At 44.9% G+C, this 17,924-nt stretch overlaps 1 protein-coding gene across 3 annotated transcripts in view; it reads right to left on the bottom strand.

Moving 5' to 3' along the window:
• The window catches only part of DNAH11 (dynein axonemal heavy chain 11), a 561,376-nt gene that overhangs the window by 258,241 nt on the left and 285,211 nt on the right, over positions 1-17,924 (bottom strand). For 2 of the 3 annotated variants that reach the window (XM_063921780.1, XM_063921778.1), the window contains 4 exons: positions 14,201-14,341; positions 12,447-12,680; positions 5,341-5,472; positions 4,164-4,324 (listed from right to left, as the gene is read on the bottom strand). In XM_063921780.1, the coding sequence (XP_063777850.1) occupies positions 4,164-4,324; positions 5,341-5,472; positions 12,447-12,680; positions 14,201-14,341 (668 nt within the window). Of the gene's footprint in view, positions 1-3,058; positions 3,197-4,163; positions 4,325-5,340; positions 5,473-12,446; positions 12,681-14,200; positions 14,342-17,924 lie in introns of those variants that run through there. The other variant, XM_063921781.1, reaches the window with a different exon arrangement.

Here is a 17,924-nt window from a genome sequence, read left to right as displayed (position 1 = left end):
GAAAGAAAGAAAGAAAGAAAGAAAGAAAGAAAGAAAGAAAGAAAGAAAGAAAGAAAGAAAGAAAGAAAGAATGAAACTCCCCTTCTGGTCTTTTCTGGATTTTCAAAGATGTTGTCCTTTTTGAAATGATTGGTTCTCAGTGGTTGATCACCATGGAGTTCAAGCACATGGGTAGAAATAAAAAATGCAATGTGGAAAGTAATTTCTGGACACAAATTCAGTGAGATTTTCACATAATGGGGTATATTCAATTACAGTCGAAACTGCTGTCTTGACGGAAAGACAACATTTTTTGAATTTTAAGGTCAAAAGGGGTTCCGACCTATTCAATCCCACCCTCAACTTTCCGACAAGTCGGGAAATTCAACTTGTTGGAAAGCACGTGGATCGGCGGAATAGCCGCCAATCCACATGCTTATGTCCGAAACGGGGCCAAATACGTCAGGTTTTGGCCCCCTCTCCGACAATCTCAATCTGACTTTTGAAAAAAAGTCGGATTGAGGAGCGGGGATGGCTGAGGAGGAGACGGCGCATCCCAGCGGGGCGAGAGCAGGGAACCCTGCAGCTGAAAGGAGGAGGCAGGGGAGAGCAGAGAACCCTGTGGCTGAGAGGAGGAGGCAGGGGAGAGCAGGGAACCCTGCGGCTGCAGTATTATAGCAGGAGGATGGGGCGCGAGGTCCCGCTTGCTGGAGCCAGGTGAACGCTGCCGTGAGGTCTGGCGGCGGTGCCCCATCCGCCTGCTATGCTACTGTACTGCTCTCCCCGCTGCGATGATTTGCTCCAGGAGGGCGCCTGTCTGTCCTTTCAGACAATAATGTCAATCCGACTTTAAAAAAAAGTCAGATTGGCATTATTGAATAGTGCATTGTCGGATCCTTTTCCGCAAATGTTTGTCGGAAAGGATCAGACTTGAATTGATTTTACCCCTATCTATCTGTTATTCCGAATATCTCTCACGTACAGAGACTCACAGTGTGCAATACGAAGACAGGAACATAAAGGTTTCTTTCGACTATATAAGCGGTGCGTACTGATACTCACGGATGGTATTATGTGTCCAGACGCATCATGGTTTCTTTGCTGGAATAGAGGTCTTTCAAAGATGATTTGTATCTTGAATATCTTAAAAGATATTTATTAACAAAAAACGGACAGACACCACAATTTTTAAAAACAAATCTTGAGAAAGGAGGTTTGGGGTCACTCCAAATACACTCCCGTGTTGGTACTGTGTCCAAATTCCTGAATAGGGGTACTACTTGATGTGTATGGAGATCACCCTTACCTTCCTTTTCTCTTTTGATAAAGGGACAGGTGTCCTGAAACATGTTGGTGCAATAGTGCTTTCAGACAACCCACAGAGAAAAGGAAGGTAAGGGTGATCTTCATACACATGCAGTAGTGCCTTTATTCCGGAATTTGGACACAGTACCAACACGGGAGTGTATTTGGAGTGACCCCAGACCTCCTTTCTCAATATTTGTTTTTAAAAATTGTGGTGTCTGTCCGTTTTTTGTTAATAAATATTTTTTAAGATATTCAAGATACAAATCATCTTTGAAAGACCTCTATTCCAGCAAAGAAACCATGATGCGTCTGGACACATAATACCATCCGTGAGTATCAGTACGCACCGCTTATATAGTCGAAAGAAACCTTTATATTCCTGTCTTCGTATTGCACACTGTAAGTCTCGGTACGTGAGAGATATTCGGAATTGTGGTGTCTGCCTGTTATTTGTGAATAAATACTTTAAGATATTCAGGATACAAATCTTCTTTGAAAGACCACTATTCCAGCAAAGAAACCATGATGCGTCTGGACACATAATACCATCCGTGAGTATTGGTACGCACCGCTTATAAATTTGAAAGAAACCTTTTATATTCCTGTCTTCGTATTCCACACTGAGTCTCGGTACGTGAGAGATATTCGGAATAACTGATAGATAATGTGAAAAATCTCTGCACTGAATTTGTGTTCACAAATTACTTTACACGTTGCATTTTTTATTTCTACCCATTTGCTTGAACCAGTGCCGTAACTAGGCATTTTAGCGCTGTGTGCAAGAAACGACATTGGCGCCCCCCCATGCAAGATAGGGGCGCCGTAGGCGCGTGAAAAATATATAGGGGCGTGGCTTCATGGGGAAGGGGCGTGGTCACAAAATAATAGCAATTCATACTACGGTGCACAGTAGTCTCCATTATTCAAATTACGCTGCACAGTAGCGCCACTACACCAGGTAGAGCCCCTTTTATACATTACAGCAGACAGCGTCCCCCTTTTTACACATTACAGCAGACAGTCCCCCTTTTTACACATTACAGCAGACAGTCCCCCTTTTTACACATTGCGGCAGCCAGGACCCCTTTTTACACATTGCGGCAGCCAGGACCCCTTTTTACACATTGCGGCAGTCCCCCTTTTTACACATTGCGGCAGCCAGGACCCCTTTTTACACATTGCGGCAGCCAGGACCCCTTTTTACACATTGCGGCAGCCAGTCCCCCTTTTTACACATTGCGGCAGCCAGCCCCCTTTTTACACATTGCGGCAGCCAGGCCCCCTTTTTACACATTGCGGCAGCCAGCCCCCCTTTTTACACATTGCGGCAGCCAGGCCCCCTTTTTACACATTGTGGCAGCCAGGACCCCTTTTTACACATTGCGGCAGCCAGTCCCCCTTTTTACACATTGCGGCAGCCAGGACCCCTTTTTACACATTGCGGCAGCCAGGCCCCCTTTTTACACATTGCAGCAGCCAGGACCCCTTTTTACACATTGCGGCAGCCAGTCCCCATTTTTACACATTGCGGCAGCCAGTCCCCCTTTTTACACATTGCAGCAGCCAGTCCCCCTTTTTACACATTGCGGCAGCCAGGACCCCTTTTTACACATTGCGGCAGCCAGTCCCCCTTTTTACACATTCCCCCTTTTTACACATTGCGGCAGCCAGGCCCCCTTTTTACACATTGCAGCAGCCAGGACCCCTTTTTACACATTATGGCAGACGGTGTCCCCGAGAGAGAGAGAGAGAGCGAGAGAGAGATACTTACCTTCTCCCCGCTGACAGGCTCCTCGTGCTGGCATCTCCCTCTGTGCAGGCATCGGACAAGGAGGGAGGGGGACTGGAGCCGCAGCAGCGCTATGTCATTGGTAGTAAGCGCCGCTGCAGCATCCCCCTCTCCTTCCGTATTGGCTGCCCGGCGCTGCTGTGGATGCTGGGATGGAGGAACCGCATCCCAGCATCCACAGCAGCGCCGGGCAGCCTATACGGAAGGAGAGGGGGATGCTGCAGCGGCGCTTACAACCAATGAAATAGCGCTGCTGCGGCTCCAGTCCCCCTCCCTCCTCCTCCTTCTCACCTGCCCAGCGCTGCTCTATCCTTCACAGCGCGGCGGCGGCGCACGGCGCAGACTTCAGAGACGGCATGTAATGAGTCAATTTGACTCATTACATGCCGCTGGCCGTGCGCCCTCAGGGCAACTGCGCTGTGTGCCAAGCCCACTTGGCACACACGTAGTTACGGCCCTGGCTTGAACTACATGACGATCAACCACTGAGAACCAATCATTTCAAAAAGCACAATATCTTTGAAAATCCAGAAAAGACCAGAAGGCAGACTCCTCTCCTTTCTTTCTCTTCTAATTTTTAATTCACTCACTTTGCCCATAGCCATAGGGAGGCGCCAGGCTCATTGCACCACCCACCAGATTCCACCTTAGTTATTGTCTGATGATCACCCTATCTTACAGAAAGCACTGCATTGTCTGGATAGTGGGAGGTTCTAATGCCCAGATCTCCCACATCCTGGCATCAATAAATGAGGGAAGTCATGAAGAAAGCCCACTTTGGGAGTCACCCTCATTTTACAGATGGGCACACAGCCTCAAATATGCCACAACCTCATCTCTGTTCTGACATATTTATCACCTTTGTATAAATTTCTGGTGGTACACCAAAGCAATGTAATAAATGTAGAGAATATGTATTTTGTATTTACATTTTTTTAGACAACCTGTATGCCTAGTTACCATCATCATTACATTTTGACATTAAATAAATTACCAGTATTTTAAAAGAGATGTAAAAAAAAAAAAAAAAAATAGAATTAACATGGAATTAGATTCTGTTTACAAAACCAATCATTGCATAATTTACCTGTCAGTCAAGGGTGTAATAACCAATCTGGGTGTGTTTCCCAAATATTCGTAGGAGTACTGGAACTGGGCGTCACAGATATTAGCAAAGCAATGCTTTTGTTTGTCGTCCCAACGGTGCCGAAGTTGAGACAACCAAGCAAAATCTTGAGAGTTGCTCACCTGTAAAAAAAAGACAAAAATGGAAAACAAAAAAAACTATAAATGAATAAATAATAATACAATTCAAGAATGTAGCTAGCTTGCACATGCTGTACTGTAATGCAATTAAGTTAAAAAAAAAACCACGTAAGTGACCTGAGCTGGGCTTATTGTGAAAGTTAATTATCTCTAAAATAAAGATTGGACTATATCAGCGTTTCCCAAACTCTGCCCTCAAAGCTCGCTAACAATCCTGGCTTTTAGGATGTTCATGCTTAGATACTGGTCTACATAAAGTAATGAATACATATATAGATGTAAATTTCCTACTCTGCTAACAGCTACGTAATAATAGTAAATGGCTGTCCAGTCTAGATCATGCGCAGTGGGAGCCGAAGCAGTAGTCCATGGCCAGGAAAAAAAGATTCCAGGATCTGTGGCCGATTCTGGGTATGAGGAGAAAGAGGGAGGGTAGGAAGGAAGAGGAGGGGAGGGGAGGAGGGAAGTGGAAGGGAGGGGATAGGACAGGAGGGGAGGAGGGAAGTGGAAGGGAGGGGATAGGACAGGAGGGGAGGAGGGAAAGAGTAGGAGGGAAGATGAGGGGAGTAGAGGAGGGAGAGGAGGGGAGTAGTGGAGGGAAGGGAGGGGAGAGGAGGGAGTGCAGAATTACGGGTCATAAATACTAGCACTGTCTAAGATATTAATGATTTATCCCCAAATTACTTTCCCGTTCCTTTGATGCTTCCTGCCTCACAGTGTTCTATGCCAAGTGAGGACGGGCTACAGATTCATCAGACATTTTAGCTGGACATAGGCAGCCGCTAGTATTGAGTAAGACAATGAGTTATTTACAAACGTTCCTTTGCACCTTTAGCATAAAGTCAATAACACTAACCCGTATATGAACGTGTCCACAATATCTGGAGACTCTATGAAAGTTTAGGTCTCCCAGGTATTGTTTGCTAAAAGATGATATTTCTTGTATCTTACAGCTCAGTGCAAAGTCTCACAGAGTGTGGCATACTGACAGCTCTTACCTTAAGCATGATAAGCTTAGCCACCACATCTCTGGCATGGACATCTATTGTACATATGGTCATGATCTTCTGTCTGTCTCCAGCTGTGAGTTCTCCCAGTAACATGGTAATCAGGGCATTTAACTGAGTAATCTGAAATAAAGCAATGCATACACAGAGGTAGAAGGCCTGTATGTGAAAAGGAGAAGGTTAGGATGCTATCAGAGGGTCTGCCAAGATAGCTAGCCACATTGGTTTCATAGACTTGTCTTCCTGGGATTGTCATGCTTATCAGTATTTCCACAGATGAAGCTTGGATAGAAACCTACAGTACAGTATGACTGTCCTTATGGGCCAGTGACCTCCAGTAATCGGCACCAAAGGTAGTATATACAGTGGTTGCGCCATCCCAAATGCCTGCGAAAAGGTGACATTTTAATAGCATTTAAGGCTTCTATTTATTTATTTATCAAGCCTCAGAGCTGGTAGAGGCCATCACAGGGGTTCTCTTGCAACAGATGTTTTGCAATAGCTATTAACACAATATATACCATGAACAATGGTGGTCTCTGTGGTGGTACCACACTGAAAGCCAAAGTGCGGGGCTCCAATGAAGTGCACTTGTGTGACCAGAGTTACACACAGTATCTGCTAATTTCTGCCAGTCAGTATCTCCAGGGAGCAACTTTCCCTCACAAAGGGGGTAATTCAGACCTGATAGCTAGGGTGCGTTTATTGCATCCCTGCTATCAGGTAGTCGCCGCCTACAGGGGGAGGGGGAATTCGCTGTGCAGGGGTGCGATTGCATGATCAGGAGAGCTGCACAAACAGAAGTTTATGCAGTCTCTGCACAGCCCAGAACTTACTCAGCCGCTGCGATGGTCGGGGACGGAGCTGATGTCAGGAATCCTCCCTTCAAACACCTGGTCCCTCCTGCGATTTTCCGGACACTCCTCAAAACGGTCAGTTGCCACCCACAAACGCCCTCTTCCTGTCAATCTTCTTGCGTTTGCCGGTGCAATGGGATTTTTCGCACCATCCCGTCGATGCCCGGCGCTCCCCATCGCTGCGGACCATCGCGCCTGCGCATTGCAGTGCATACGCATGCGCAGCTCAGACCTGATCGCCCGCTGTGCGAAAACTCACAGCAGTGATCAGGTCTGAATTGGGCCCAAAGAAAGAGAAGATGCAAACAGAAAAGTAAACTCAAACAAATTAATAACACCTTTTAGACAAAATTCAGTAAAGCTAAATGTTTGGCTATAATTGGTGCAATTGAAACTTATTAAATGTTACACCCATGGCTAAACAGAGCTAACCCAGATGATCCATGGGCCAAGGAATTGATGGCAGCAGGGCTCCATGTCACTAGTCAGCTGACTACCCCACATACAGAGCGATGTCCATATTGACCGGCAGAACTCTCCCGCCTTACGGAAGAAAACCATCCAATGAAATCAGATTTTGGTATTTCAATTTTGGGCCAATATAGTTTAATCGTGTTGGGTAAATTATACTGTGTTTGCTGTAATGTTACATCCTCAGTGGTGTAGCAGAAAAGTTATTGTGGATTGAAGCTGAAGTCTGGGATGGGGCTACTGTAATACTGTATTTGTCATTACAGGTGGCACAATGCACTAATGAATGGCGATAGAACAGCAAATCAGTGACAGCCAATCACAGTCCAGAGCATGTATTCATGACACGCATAACTCCAACTCTACTGTATCACATTGGAGCCAGGATGCCGCAGCCACAGCAGCAGATAACCAGACTACGGCCAGGGCAGTAAAACACTTAAACCATTTAAGTCATAATATAATGTCTAGCTATAGCTATTCATGGTCGGAAGATGCAAATTCACGCAACAAAGTGAAGATGAAACATTTGGTACATTACTGCATAGCATATAAAAACAATGATCGTCTCTCCACTCCCCCTTACCCGATCCTGGCGCTTAAATGAATCCCTTCTCCTCAAGAAGGGCACTGTTGATGATATTACCACCGCACTGACAAATTATTATGCAGACAATGCGACCCCAGACATCACTCCCTCCTTGCTATGGGAGGCACACAAGGCCACCATTCGAGACTACCTTATCAGCCTCTCGGCTGCCCAAAGAAAAACCGAGGCACAACGTGTCCGAGACCTCGAATCGGAACTTGCTGTCCTGACCCTTCTGCATCAACACCGCCCCAGAAAGAAAACGTATTCTAAATTACTAGCAGTCAAGGGCCAATTGTCTCAAATTCTGACCAAAAAGGCGGTCAAGGCACTCTTGTGGACACCAGAACAAGTAGGCTGAGCGCTCGGTGAATGGTGGTGTAAACGATTGTCAGCAGCAGCTGGAAAAGGGGAAAGCCAATCCCTAGGAAATACAATATGAACAACAAAAACCAGGTTGCGCTTGACAATCGAAAAAATATGAAAATTTATTGTAATAAAAGTATTTACACCAATTCTCCCGGGAGTATAATAAAAACAATTCGATATGACATAATAATCTGCTCAAATAGAATACCCCTGAGCTTTAGTAATTAATTAATTAGAAGGTGCTTTCTATGCAAAGAGTGCCCAATGCTGTTTGATGCGGACTACCAATGATTAGAAAGGAATCGGTAACATTAATAGTGAACTAAAAAGTGAACTGCAGGTCTGTATACAGAAAAATAAAAATGAACTCACTTAATCCGTGGAAACAAAGTCCCAAAAAAAGGTCTTACATCTATAGCAGCACGTGACAGTTCCAATGATCTTTAAATTATGTGAAATCTTGAAGTAGTAAATAAACAGTGTCCGAGTGATATAGAATGAGACTGTGCAAATACACAATTACCCACTGTGATGATGACAGCAGAGAGAGCCCGGAGTGATGTCTTCTCGGTCAGCCGCTATGCCCCTGCATGGGGACGGGAGAGCAGGGTCCGCACTAAGCCGCCGGGCCAAGGTGGAATGCAGCCCTAAACGCTGGCAGGTGATGCTGGTAATTCCCGGACGGCTAAGCTGTTACCTGTGCGGCCCGATGTCAGCGGGCTCTCACCAATATCGGCACGACGGGACTCCCACGGGCAGCTCAGAAGGAGCCTCTCTGTTGTTCACCTGTGCAAAGGTGAGATGATGATGGAGTCACAGGGTGTCTGCAGTGTTTGTAAACTGCAGTCAAACACACTGGTAGTGATGCTGTGGTGACTGAAATTTCACACAGAGCTCCAGGTGGATTTTGCTAAGGAGCACAGCTGCCGTAATGAGATGACTCCAATGGCCGGTGTCTAGCTGTGAGCTGAATTATGAGCAGCCTCCGTGGCCGTGCTTCTCCTCAAGAAGGGCACTGTTGATGATATTACCACCGCACTGACAAATTATTATGCAGACAATGCGACCCCAGACATCACTCCCTCCTTGCTATGGGAAGCACACAAGGCCACCATTCGAGGCTACCTTATCAGCCTCTCGGCTGCCCAAAGAAAAACCGAGGCACAACGTGTCCGAGACCTCGAATCGGAACTTGCTGCCCTGACCCTTCTGCATCAACACTGCCCCAGAAAGAAAACGTATTCTAAATTACTAGCAGTCAAGGGCCAATTGTCTCAAATTCTGACCAAAAAGGCGGTCAAGGCACTTTTGTGGACACGCCAGAGGTTCTATGAGAAGTCGGATAAAGCCGATACTTTGCTAGCCCAGAAACTCTGAGCGAAGCGCACCCAAAACCGCATTGTTTCTCTACGATGCGCTGACGGTTCCACTACGTCGACCCGACGCGTATGGCCTCTCAATTTCGGAACTATTACACATCCCTGTACAATCTTCCATCCACCATGGACTCTGACTCCCACCATGTCATTGAACTCCAGGACTACCTGTCCTCCCCTAAGCTCTCCGAATCGGACGTGACGAAGCTTAACGCCCCCATCTCTATAGAAGAAATCTCAGCAGCCATTAAACAGCTACGCCGTTCTGCAGCCCCTGGCCCTGATGGCTTTACTGCCCTGTACTATAAAAAATTTACAACCCCTTTGCTCCCCATGATTCAATCTCTATTTAATTCAGTCCTTGACGGGGGATCATTTGATGCGGCCACCACCAGGGCCAACCTTATCCTCATTCCTAAGCCTGATAGGGATCCTTTAGAGATGAAGAACTATCGACCTATCTCACTTCTGAATGTCGACCTGAAGCTGTTTGCTAAAATCCTGGCTAACAGACTTGCCCCATTTCTGCCCTCCCTCATCCACCCCGATCAGGTCGGCTTTATCCCATGTAGACAGGCTGCAGATAACAATAGGCGCCTCATCGACCTTATCCACCTAGCACAAGATAAGTTTCTTTTGACATTGGTGGTGGCCCTTGACGCAGAAAAGGCCTTCGATAGGGTAGCCTGGCCATTTTTACAACAGACACTTCTCCATATGGGTTTGCATGGGGCCTTTTATAAAGGTGTCACTTCGCTTTACCAAAATCCCTCAGCCTCCATCTTAATCAATGGCCTATTCTCCGACCCCCTCCCCATACGAAATGGCACCAGACAAGGTTGTCCCTTCTCCCCCCTGTTATTTGCCCTCATTATGGAGCCGTTAGCGGCTAGAATTAGACTGAATCGTAATATGTCTGGTATCGTATTGGGAAACCAGAATCATAAAATTGCACTGTACGCCGATGATGTTATTCTTACCCTTACGGACCCTCATGCCTCCCTCCCACAATTGTTGGAAGAGATATCTACATATAGCCGTTTTTCTAATTATAACATTAATTCGGACAAAATCGAAATCTTGGCCCTGCATGTCGCGGACGCAGACCTCCGACTTCTCCAGGCTTCCTTCCCATGTGCTTGGCAAGCTGATAAGCTCAAGTACCTGGGAATCTATTTAACTAAATCCTATTCTGGTCTTTATGCTGCCAACTTTCCCAGGTTACTATCCTCTATAAAATATGACATGACCAATTGGAACAAGTATATCCTGTCCTGGTTTGGGCGAATGACGGCTGTTAAGATGACCTTACTACCCCGTCTGCTATACCTGTGGCAAACTCTCCCCATCCATGTCCCTACTAAAGTTCTTAAAAATCTTCAGGCTGATCTTACTAAATTTATCTGGGCGGGGAGAAAACCCAGGGTGAAGATGCAAATTATTCAGAAGCACCGCCTGGAGGGAGGTCTGGGAGTTCCTGATCTCCTTAAATATTATAGAGCTGCTCACTTAACTGCGTGTGTCCTTTGGCACGCTAATCCTGGCCATAGAATCTGGACACATCTGGAGGCAGCCTCACTTCAACAGTACTCGCCTAATAGCTTGCTATGGTGTCGACCGAAACACCGCCCTCCTGCTTCCTCTTTGTTGCCTACTGTACGATTTACTCTTTCCATTTGGGACCTTTGTTCTCGGCTCTACCAGCTACGTTCCTTCCATCCCCTTCTCACCCCTCTGTGGAACAACCCTGGCTTCCCGCCGGGTGAGAACCATTTAGCATTTGATTTGTGGATCAACAACAACATACTGTTCCTTTTGGACATTGCTCCACTCCATTCGTTCCCTACATTTGCTGATCTACAATCCCGTTCCTCCCTCCCACACTCAGCCTTCTACCAATTCTTATAGATACGCCACTTTTTTACCTCTACCCCCAGACTATCATCCATGGGAGGTAAATCGATCTTTGAAACTTTGTGCTACAATTGCCGATCAACCAAGGGATTGCTTTCGGCTATATATCAAATTTTGCTAGCTCATAATTTACCCCAAAAGGAGCCACATGAGTTAGCTTGGGAACGGGAGGACTCCTGAGGACTGGCCTGTTGTCAAACAGGAAATCTCCACGAGCTCCATATCAGTTAGAATTAAAGAAAACTCTTACAAATTATACTACCGCTGGTACCTGGTACCTACACGTCTCCACTCAATCTATCCCGCCTGCTCGGATGGCTGTTGGCGACAATGTGGTCAACGCGGAACCCTGCTGCACATTTGGTGGAACTGCCCGCGGATTAAGGGATATTGGACTAAGATCCATAAACTAATTTTTAACATTCTTGGCCTATCGGTTCCGATGTCACCTTTCTACAATCTGCTTTCTCGTCCAGTTCCTCACACCCCCCGCCAACAACAGAAATTAGTTAAGCATATACTGAATACGGCCAAATGCCAAATTGCAGCTAACTGGAAATCTATATCACCCCCTACTGTTCCTGCTACCATAAACGCTATATGGCAAACCTATAGACTAGAACGTATTACTGCGGTACTTCATGATACCCCAGTCCACTTTATTGCAACGTGGTCTCCCTGGACGACATATTTTGGTGCTGAACCTCCGCTAGCTACCATATAATATAATACTTTTCGACCTCTGCTTATGCTTAAGGGCCTTCAGGCTCTATACTTGTATCCATTTTGTATTAACCTGATGCACGGCTCCGGCGCTTGGGACCGTCCGGCTATTCCCCCCCCCCAATCTCTCCCCTCCTCTTTCTCTCTTTTTCCCATTGCTAACTTAACTTTTATTGCTATCTTGTAGTTTATATTATTTCAATGAGAGGTACTCCTTTGCCCTTGGATGGTGTTCTTATCCTTTGCTCATTGCCACCTTTTCATGGTTCTGTACACTCAGGCATACCTATTTGTTTGATCTGTTTCATAACCTTTTCCATTTTCATGCAGATACAATATTACCGTTATTTAGATACTGAGCGCGATGTGTGCTATTATTAGATGTATGTATCTCCTGCTTTGCAAATATGTTGTTAAACATTAAAATTCAATACAAAAATGTCTCAAAAAAACAAAACAAAAACAATGATAGAACATATCGTGGATATCAGCAGATCCCTGTAGCTACAGGTTCCTAACAAACCTATATAGCAGAGGTTCCCAAACGCGGTCCTCAAGGCATCCCAACGGTCCTGGTTTTAAATGTATCCATGCTTGGCCACAGGTGACTTAATTAGCACCTTAGTCAATTTGATTTAGCCATCTGTGCTGAACCATGGATATACCTAAAACCTGGACTGTTGGGGTGCCTTGAGGACTGCATTTGGGAACCTCTGCCATATAGTATAGTGAGTAATGTACAGTTACACAAAACACACAGAGGGAAAGAGAAGGCAGAGATGGAACATTTAGACGAACCTGTTTCTTGTTGTAATCCTTTAGTGCGGTTTCAAATCCCTCCTCCAATCTTTCAAAAGCAATTCCGACATCAATGGTCCACCAAATCTGGTAACTGGTCAGTGCAACCTGAGCTGGATAGTCAAATATCCACTGATCCCTCGGCTTGTCCTCATATGCCGCCACGGCCTCTGCAATGTGGTGGCGCACAGTTTCACACATTGTATCTTCCACATTCTTCAGCCAATGCTCCACCTATTGGATAAAGGGATCAGAAAGTATGGGTAATAATAGACTATAGTTTAGGATTTTAAGGGGTAAATTTACTAAAGTGCAGGTTTTGGGTTTTTTAGAAGTGGGGATGTTGCCCATAGCAACCAATCAGATTGTACTTATTTATCTAGCACCTTCTACAAAATAATAGCTAGAATCTGATGCTTTGCTATGGGCAACATCGCCACTTCTAAAAACCTTTAGTAAAAATACCCCTAAGAATACAACATTTATAAGAACATATAGAGACACAGGGGCTGATTCCAAGTCAGACGCTACATTATAGTGTGTCCGTCGTTTGCTTGCGTCTGCGACTTTACTGTAAATCCTGCGCTGGTGTGCAGCCGTGCATCTGAATGTACAAGACTGATATGTCTGCTTTGCGCATCTTTAGATCAAAACTTTCACCGGACTCCAATGTGAACAATTACGTGTCTGAGTTTCCACTTCAGCGACACAGCAACACTCCCATAAAATGGCAATAAGCTGGACCATCTTTGTGCATCTTCCAGTCACCGTCCAGCACATTTACAATGCGCAATTAAAAAGCATTGACCATTTGTGCAAATATCAGCATTGTGTATGAATCTGCATCACAGATTGAGAATAGGATTGCTTTAATGAAAGGTTATACATATAGCACATCAGTCATCTAGTGGGATGAAAGATTATGGGGCCTATTTATTAATGTCCACGCTTTACTCTTTGCTGGGGCGGGTTGTTATTGGAACCATTGCCCGAGCAAGAGAATGATAGGTAATAGGGGAAATCTGCACTTGAATATTTTAATACAGATGTAGCCATGCTCATCTTTGCTCTGATGCGAGATGCTGCAACACGGCTCGCTGCATGGCATGCAAGGCTGCGACTATTACGACTACAGTATTTGCAGTCGGCGATTGTTTTATTAAGCGCTAAGGGAGTTAATGGAGCTATCACTGGCTGTAAATAGCATGGCGCGCCATTCAGCGAGCCGTATTGCAGCATGATGCATTGCTGCAAAGATGAGCATGGTTACATTATAATTTAAATTTGTGTAGAATATCAGTATAGAACACTCAATCGCAGAGTAGCCACTGACTGAAGTCTATGCTAATTATTTGATGATGGAGGAGTATTTTGAGGGAGGAGTAGGACGAGGGAGGAGTAGGATGAGGGAGGAGTAGGACGAGGGAGGAGTAGGACGAGACGAGGGAGGAGTAGGACGAGGGAGGAGTAGGACGAGGGAGGAGTATGATGAGGGAGGAGTAGGACGAGGGAGGAGTATGATGAGGGAGGAGTATGATGAGGGAGGAGTATGATGAGGGAGGAGTATGATGAGGGAGAAGCTATTACACATTACTTTTACACAACACTGCGAGAGCAAGACAGTGACAAGTCACAGCAAGCTTCATAGTTTGGCCCTATATAACCAGCATCTGATTATCTTCTGCACTGAGGAAGTCTCAGTATAGAGATGTACTCTAAATCACAGCGGTAAATAATCGGAGAAGCGCACTCACCTGTCCAGTGCACTGGCAGTTGACGTTGAATGGCACAAACTCCTTCTCCTTGCTGTACATTCCCGTTGCCTCACTCTCAGCATGCTCTTGGAACTGAAGATCAGCGATGTTGTCGAAAAGCTTAGCTAAGTGACGGGTCACCTGCAACAGATAAGAATGTAAGAGAGGGCTGCCCTCCTGACCAATCCTCTCCCCTGCCCCAAATACCTGGAGCTGATAGCTGCTACCCTCTCCAGTTCTAAAGGTTGGGGAATGAGTCCAGACATATGTAAAAGAACCAAGAAAAACTCCACTGTAGATCATACACACTTATCTATATGTGGCAGAAAGTCTTGTGGACTAAGGAACTTTTGGGGCAGAATGCTAAGAGGTAGTCATGGCATGAATGGCCTGTACAAAAGTTCATGTTCAGTAGAATTACATGCATTAGATCAGTAATATACTATGTGATCCAAGGAGTGGGTTTAACTACACATTAGTGCTAAAGAATTACAACGTTGGTTAATGCAATTGCAAATTGGACAGGGTGTTTGTAATACAGCTCAAACACTGTTCATCATCCAGGTAACACCATTCTCACAGTAACATTCGGCAGCGGTAGAAGCATGCTATAAGGATGCCTTTTAGCTGCAGGGATTGGCACTCTTGCAAGTACCGATGAGAAGATGAATATTACACATTACGCATGAATTCTGGACAGAAACCTAACTCCTGCCAAAAAGCTGGGCAGGACATTTGTTTCCCAAAAGGACTAAGAATCACAGCTGCCGGGACTGGCAATCATGTCAGGATTGATGGGAAGATTAATGTTGCACATTATTATTACAGACACATTTTGTACAAAAATCTGCTACCTTCTGCCAAAAGGATGAAGAAGGAAGTTTTTGCAACAGGACTGTTATCTGACGCACACGGCAAGAGCAATACTAGACTGGCTTATAAAGAATACCGTAGATGTCCTTGAAGGTCTTCATATTCATTTAATCGAACATACAGACATGTCCTCAAACATCTTTGCTGCAGTCGCGGCAAACAGCCCCTCTTGGCACGCCAAGTCGCATGGAACACAGACTGCGCTGATTAATTTTATATTCAGCACTTGTTTATCTGTGTGCGACTGAGTCTCTGAGTCACACACAATATACAAATGTCATATATCAAATTAATCAGCACAGTCTCCTGGTGCCTCCTAATCACACTGCGTTGCACGAAGATGGATTTTTAAAAAAAAGATGCACGACATTAGTAGAGTTGCACAGGACCTGGTGACTCACTCACACCAGGCATCTCACACTGCATGGGGTACGGAGTCTAGATTTATGAGGACGCATCTGTATTTAATAAGACCTCAGAATTGCTGTCCATCGCCACTTTCCAACTAACCTGATCCAACTTGCCCATTTTCACTATAAGGGAAGGGAAAATATTGCACCTGTATTAGCATAAACAGTGCATGTTTTCTGTAAATGCTCTCTGAAGTCCATGTGGAATCAGTGCTCTAGTGCAGTACCACAAGAGGCAGAGCACTAATTGGTACTGTATTAGAGCAATGGTACACTAGTATTTCCTAATACCTTCAGCATTCAGAGCACTAACTGTGGAACTCCTGACCTCTCAGACTCCGCCAGCATTTATTCTATTCCAGTTGCTGAATCTGAAACTCAAATCCCCAATCCAGATCCACAGATAGGGCTTAAGCGTATTTTATAAAACATAATTATTTATTTGTAACCCAACGGAGGTTGCTGCTGAAAGTTGGCAGACATAAGAAGGGGAATGTTACCCATAGTAAGCAATAACATTCTATATGGCCTTCTTCTAGTAAAGTTTTGAAAATGAAAGCAAATGACCACCTTGTTTGTTATGGGCAACAACTTTCTCCATTGCAATAAGTTTAGATAACTTTAGACTTTACTGGTCATTGGTGGTTCAGTGACTGCGTTATTTGATGCAAACTGCAGCTGCACTGGTATATACCATTTTGAGGTTCATCTTGGTACCCCGATGAAAACCCTTTTTCCTAAGCAGAGGTGTTCTCCTTCTCAAAATAGAAGCCTAATGCTACAGACAAAGGGTGCCAGCGCCCGCACCTGCGCATAGAGATTTGCTTTGTCCCAGATAGGATCCAGCTAGATGTGACCCAGAGATTATTAGCTAGTGGTGAAAATCTATTCTTTCCATCACTTACTAAAGACTCAGGCCACTGCCCCCTACAGAGGTCTCTGGGTACAGCAGTAAGCAGCGCACAATAGGTCACCAGAGATTTATCTGGTGTCAGACATTGAAGACGTCAGAGAGCAGACCTCCGTGGGGGCAGCGGGGGAGGGGGAAGGAATTGGCGGCTAGGGCTAATCCCGGGGGGTGTTGGCTAGGATTATCCCTAAACCCCCTTAGTGCCTAAAAATAACCCCAACCCCCCCCCCCCCCCCTTCCCCACCAACAGTGCCTAACAGTGCCTCCTACACTTACCTTCAGGATGACGGCTGTCGGTCTCCCGGCACAGCAGGTCTCCTGAGTGGTGTTAGGGTTCCGGCGTAACAAGACACCCGGGATGCATTTGTCATTGCATTACAAATAAATAGAAAAAAAAAAGTTCTATTCTGTAAGATTTAAGTGTGAAAAAAGAAAGTGGGGGCTAAATATTAATTATACTGACAAATTATTATCTTGCTGTTTTTTATGTTTGTTTCTTTATGTCTATTGCTGTTTGTCAGTTTCTTTTCTTATGGAAAAATATAAATACACTTGATTTAAAAATAAATAAATACAAGAATTGGAGAAGCGGAGAAAGGCCCTTTTGTTTGGTGATAACGGTGGAAATTTCTTAACTATTTAGTGCCTATTCCTCTAAGCCCACAGTCGGCCGTATCCTCCAGATATAGAAGAAAGGGCTTTTCTCAGCATCATTAATATGATGCTAAAGTTATACAAGTTCTTTAAAAAGCACATATGGAAGAATAATATCAAGTACTGTATATTGTAATTTGCATTGATCGTCTGGTGACTTCTTCAAAGTGGTGTCATTTAATGGACATGCTCATTGGAAGGATTTCAAATCAAATAGCATAAAAATAAAGGCAGATAAATAGTGTCCAGGGCAAGGTTTGGCTTCTTGCGGATTTACCCTTGATCTTTGAACAGCTGGAGAACAGATATTTCTCAAAGCAACAAATTCTGCCTGGATGGATGGCCATTGTCTGTTTATGAGCAGCACAGTGTAAATCTTGTGCATAATTATCTAGCTGAAGAGCTGAAGTATTAATGGATCTTTAGCTGTCACCCAGGTTGGCAGATTATTACTGGAGGGAGGATATCAGAATGACAGTTAAAGAAACTCAAGGAAGCTTATTACCATCACGAACAGATAGGTCACTGACACTATGAGAAACAACACTGCGGCTTAGCGCTACTTATCATTGCTAGATAAGACATGACCCATCTATGATCCTCAGCATGTTTAGCCTGATGTCAGCCATTCTCTGCATATGCTCATCAAGGATAAAGGCGGGCTACACTACATTATGCTCGTTCTGCAGACAGACACGTGTCACAATCCATGCCTACAAGTCACTGATAAGACAGTGTTGTTGTTTTTGTTCCAAGTACTTCATTTATTTTATTTCAAATAAAGAACAAAAAAAAAAAATGTTTCTAGTTCTCAAAGGGGCTAGATCAACCCCGCTCTCTGCAGTCACTCCTTCATGCATAAACACTTAGTGGAAAG

Source organism: Pseudophryne corroboree, chromosome 5, assembly GCF_028390025.1.
Source record: "Pseudophryne corroboree isolate aPseCor3 chromosome 5, aPseCor3.hap2, whole genome shotgun sequence".
Lineage (NCBI taxonomy): Eukaryota > Metazoa > Chordata > Amphibia > Anura > Myobatrachidae > Pseudophryne > Pseudophryne corroboree.
The sequence above is the reverse complement of the archived record's forward strand: the minus strand, read 5'-3'. Positions and strand labels throughout refer to the sequence as shown.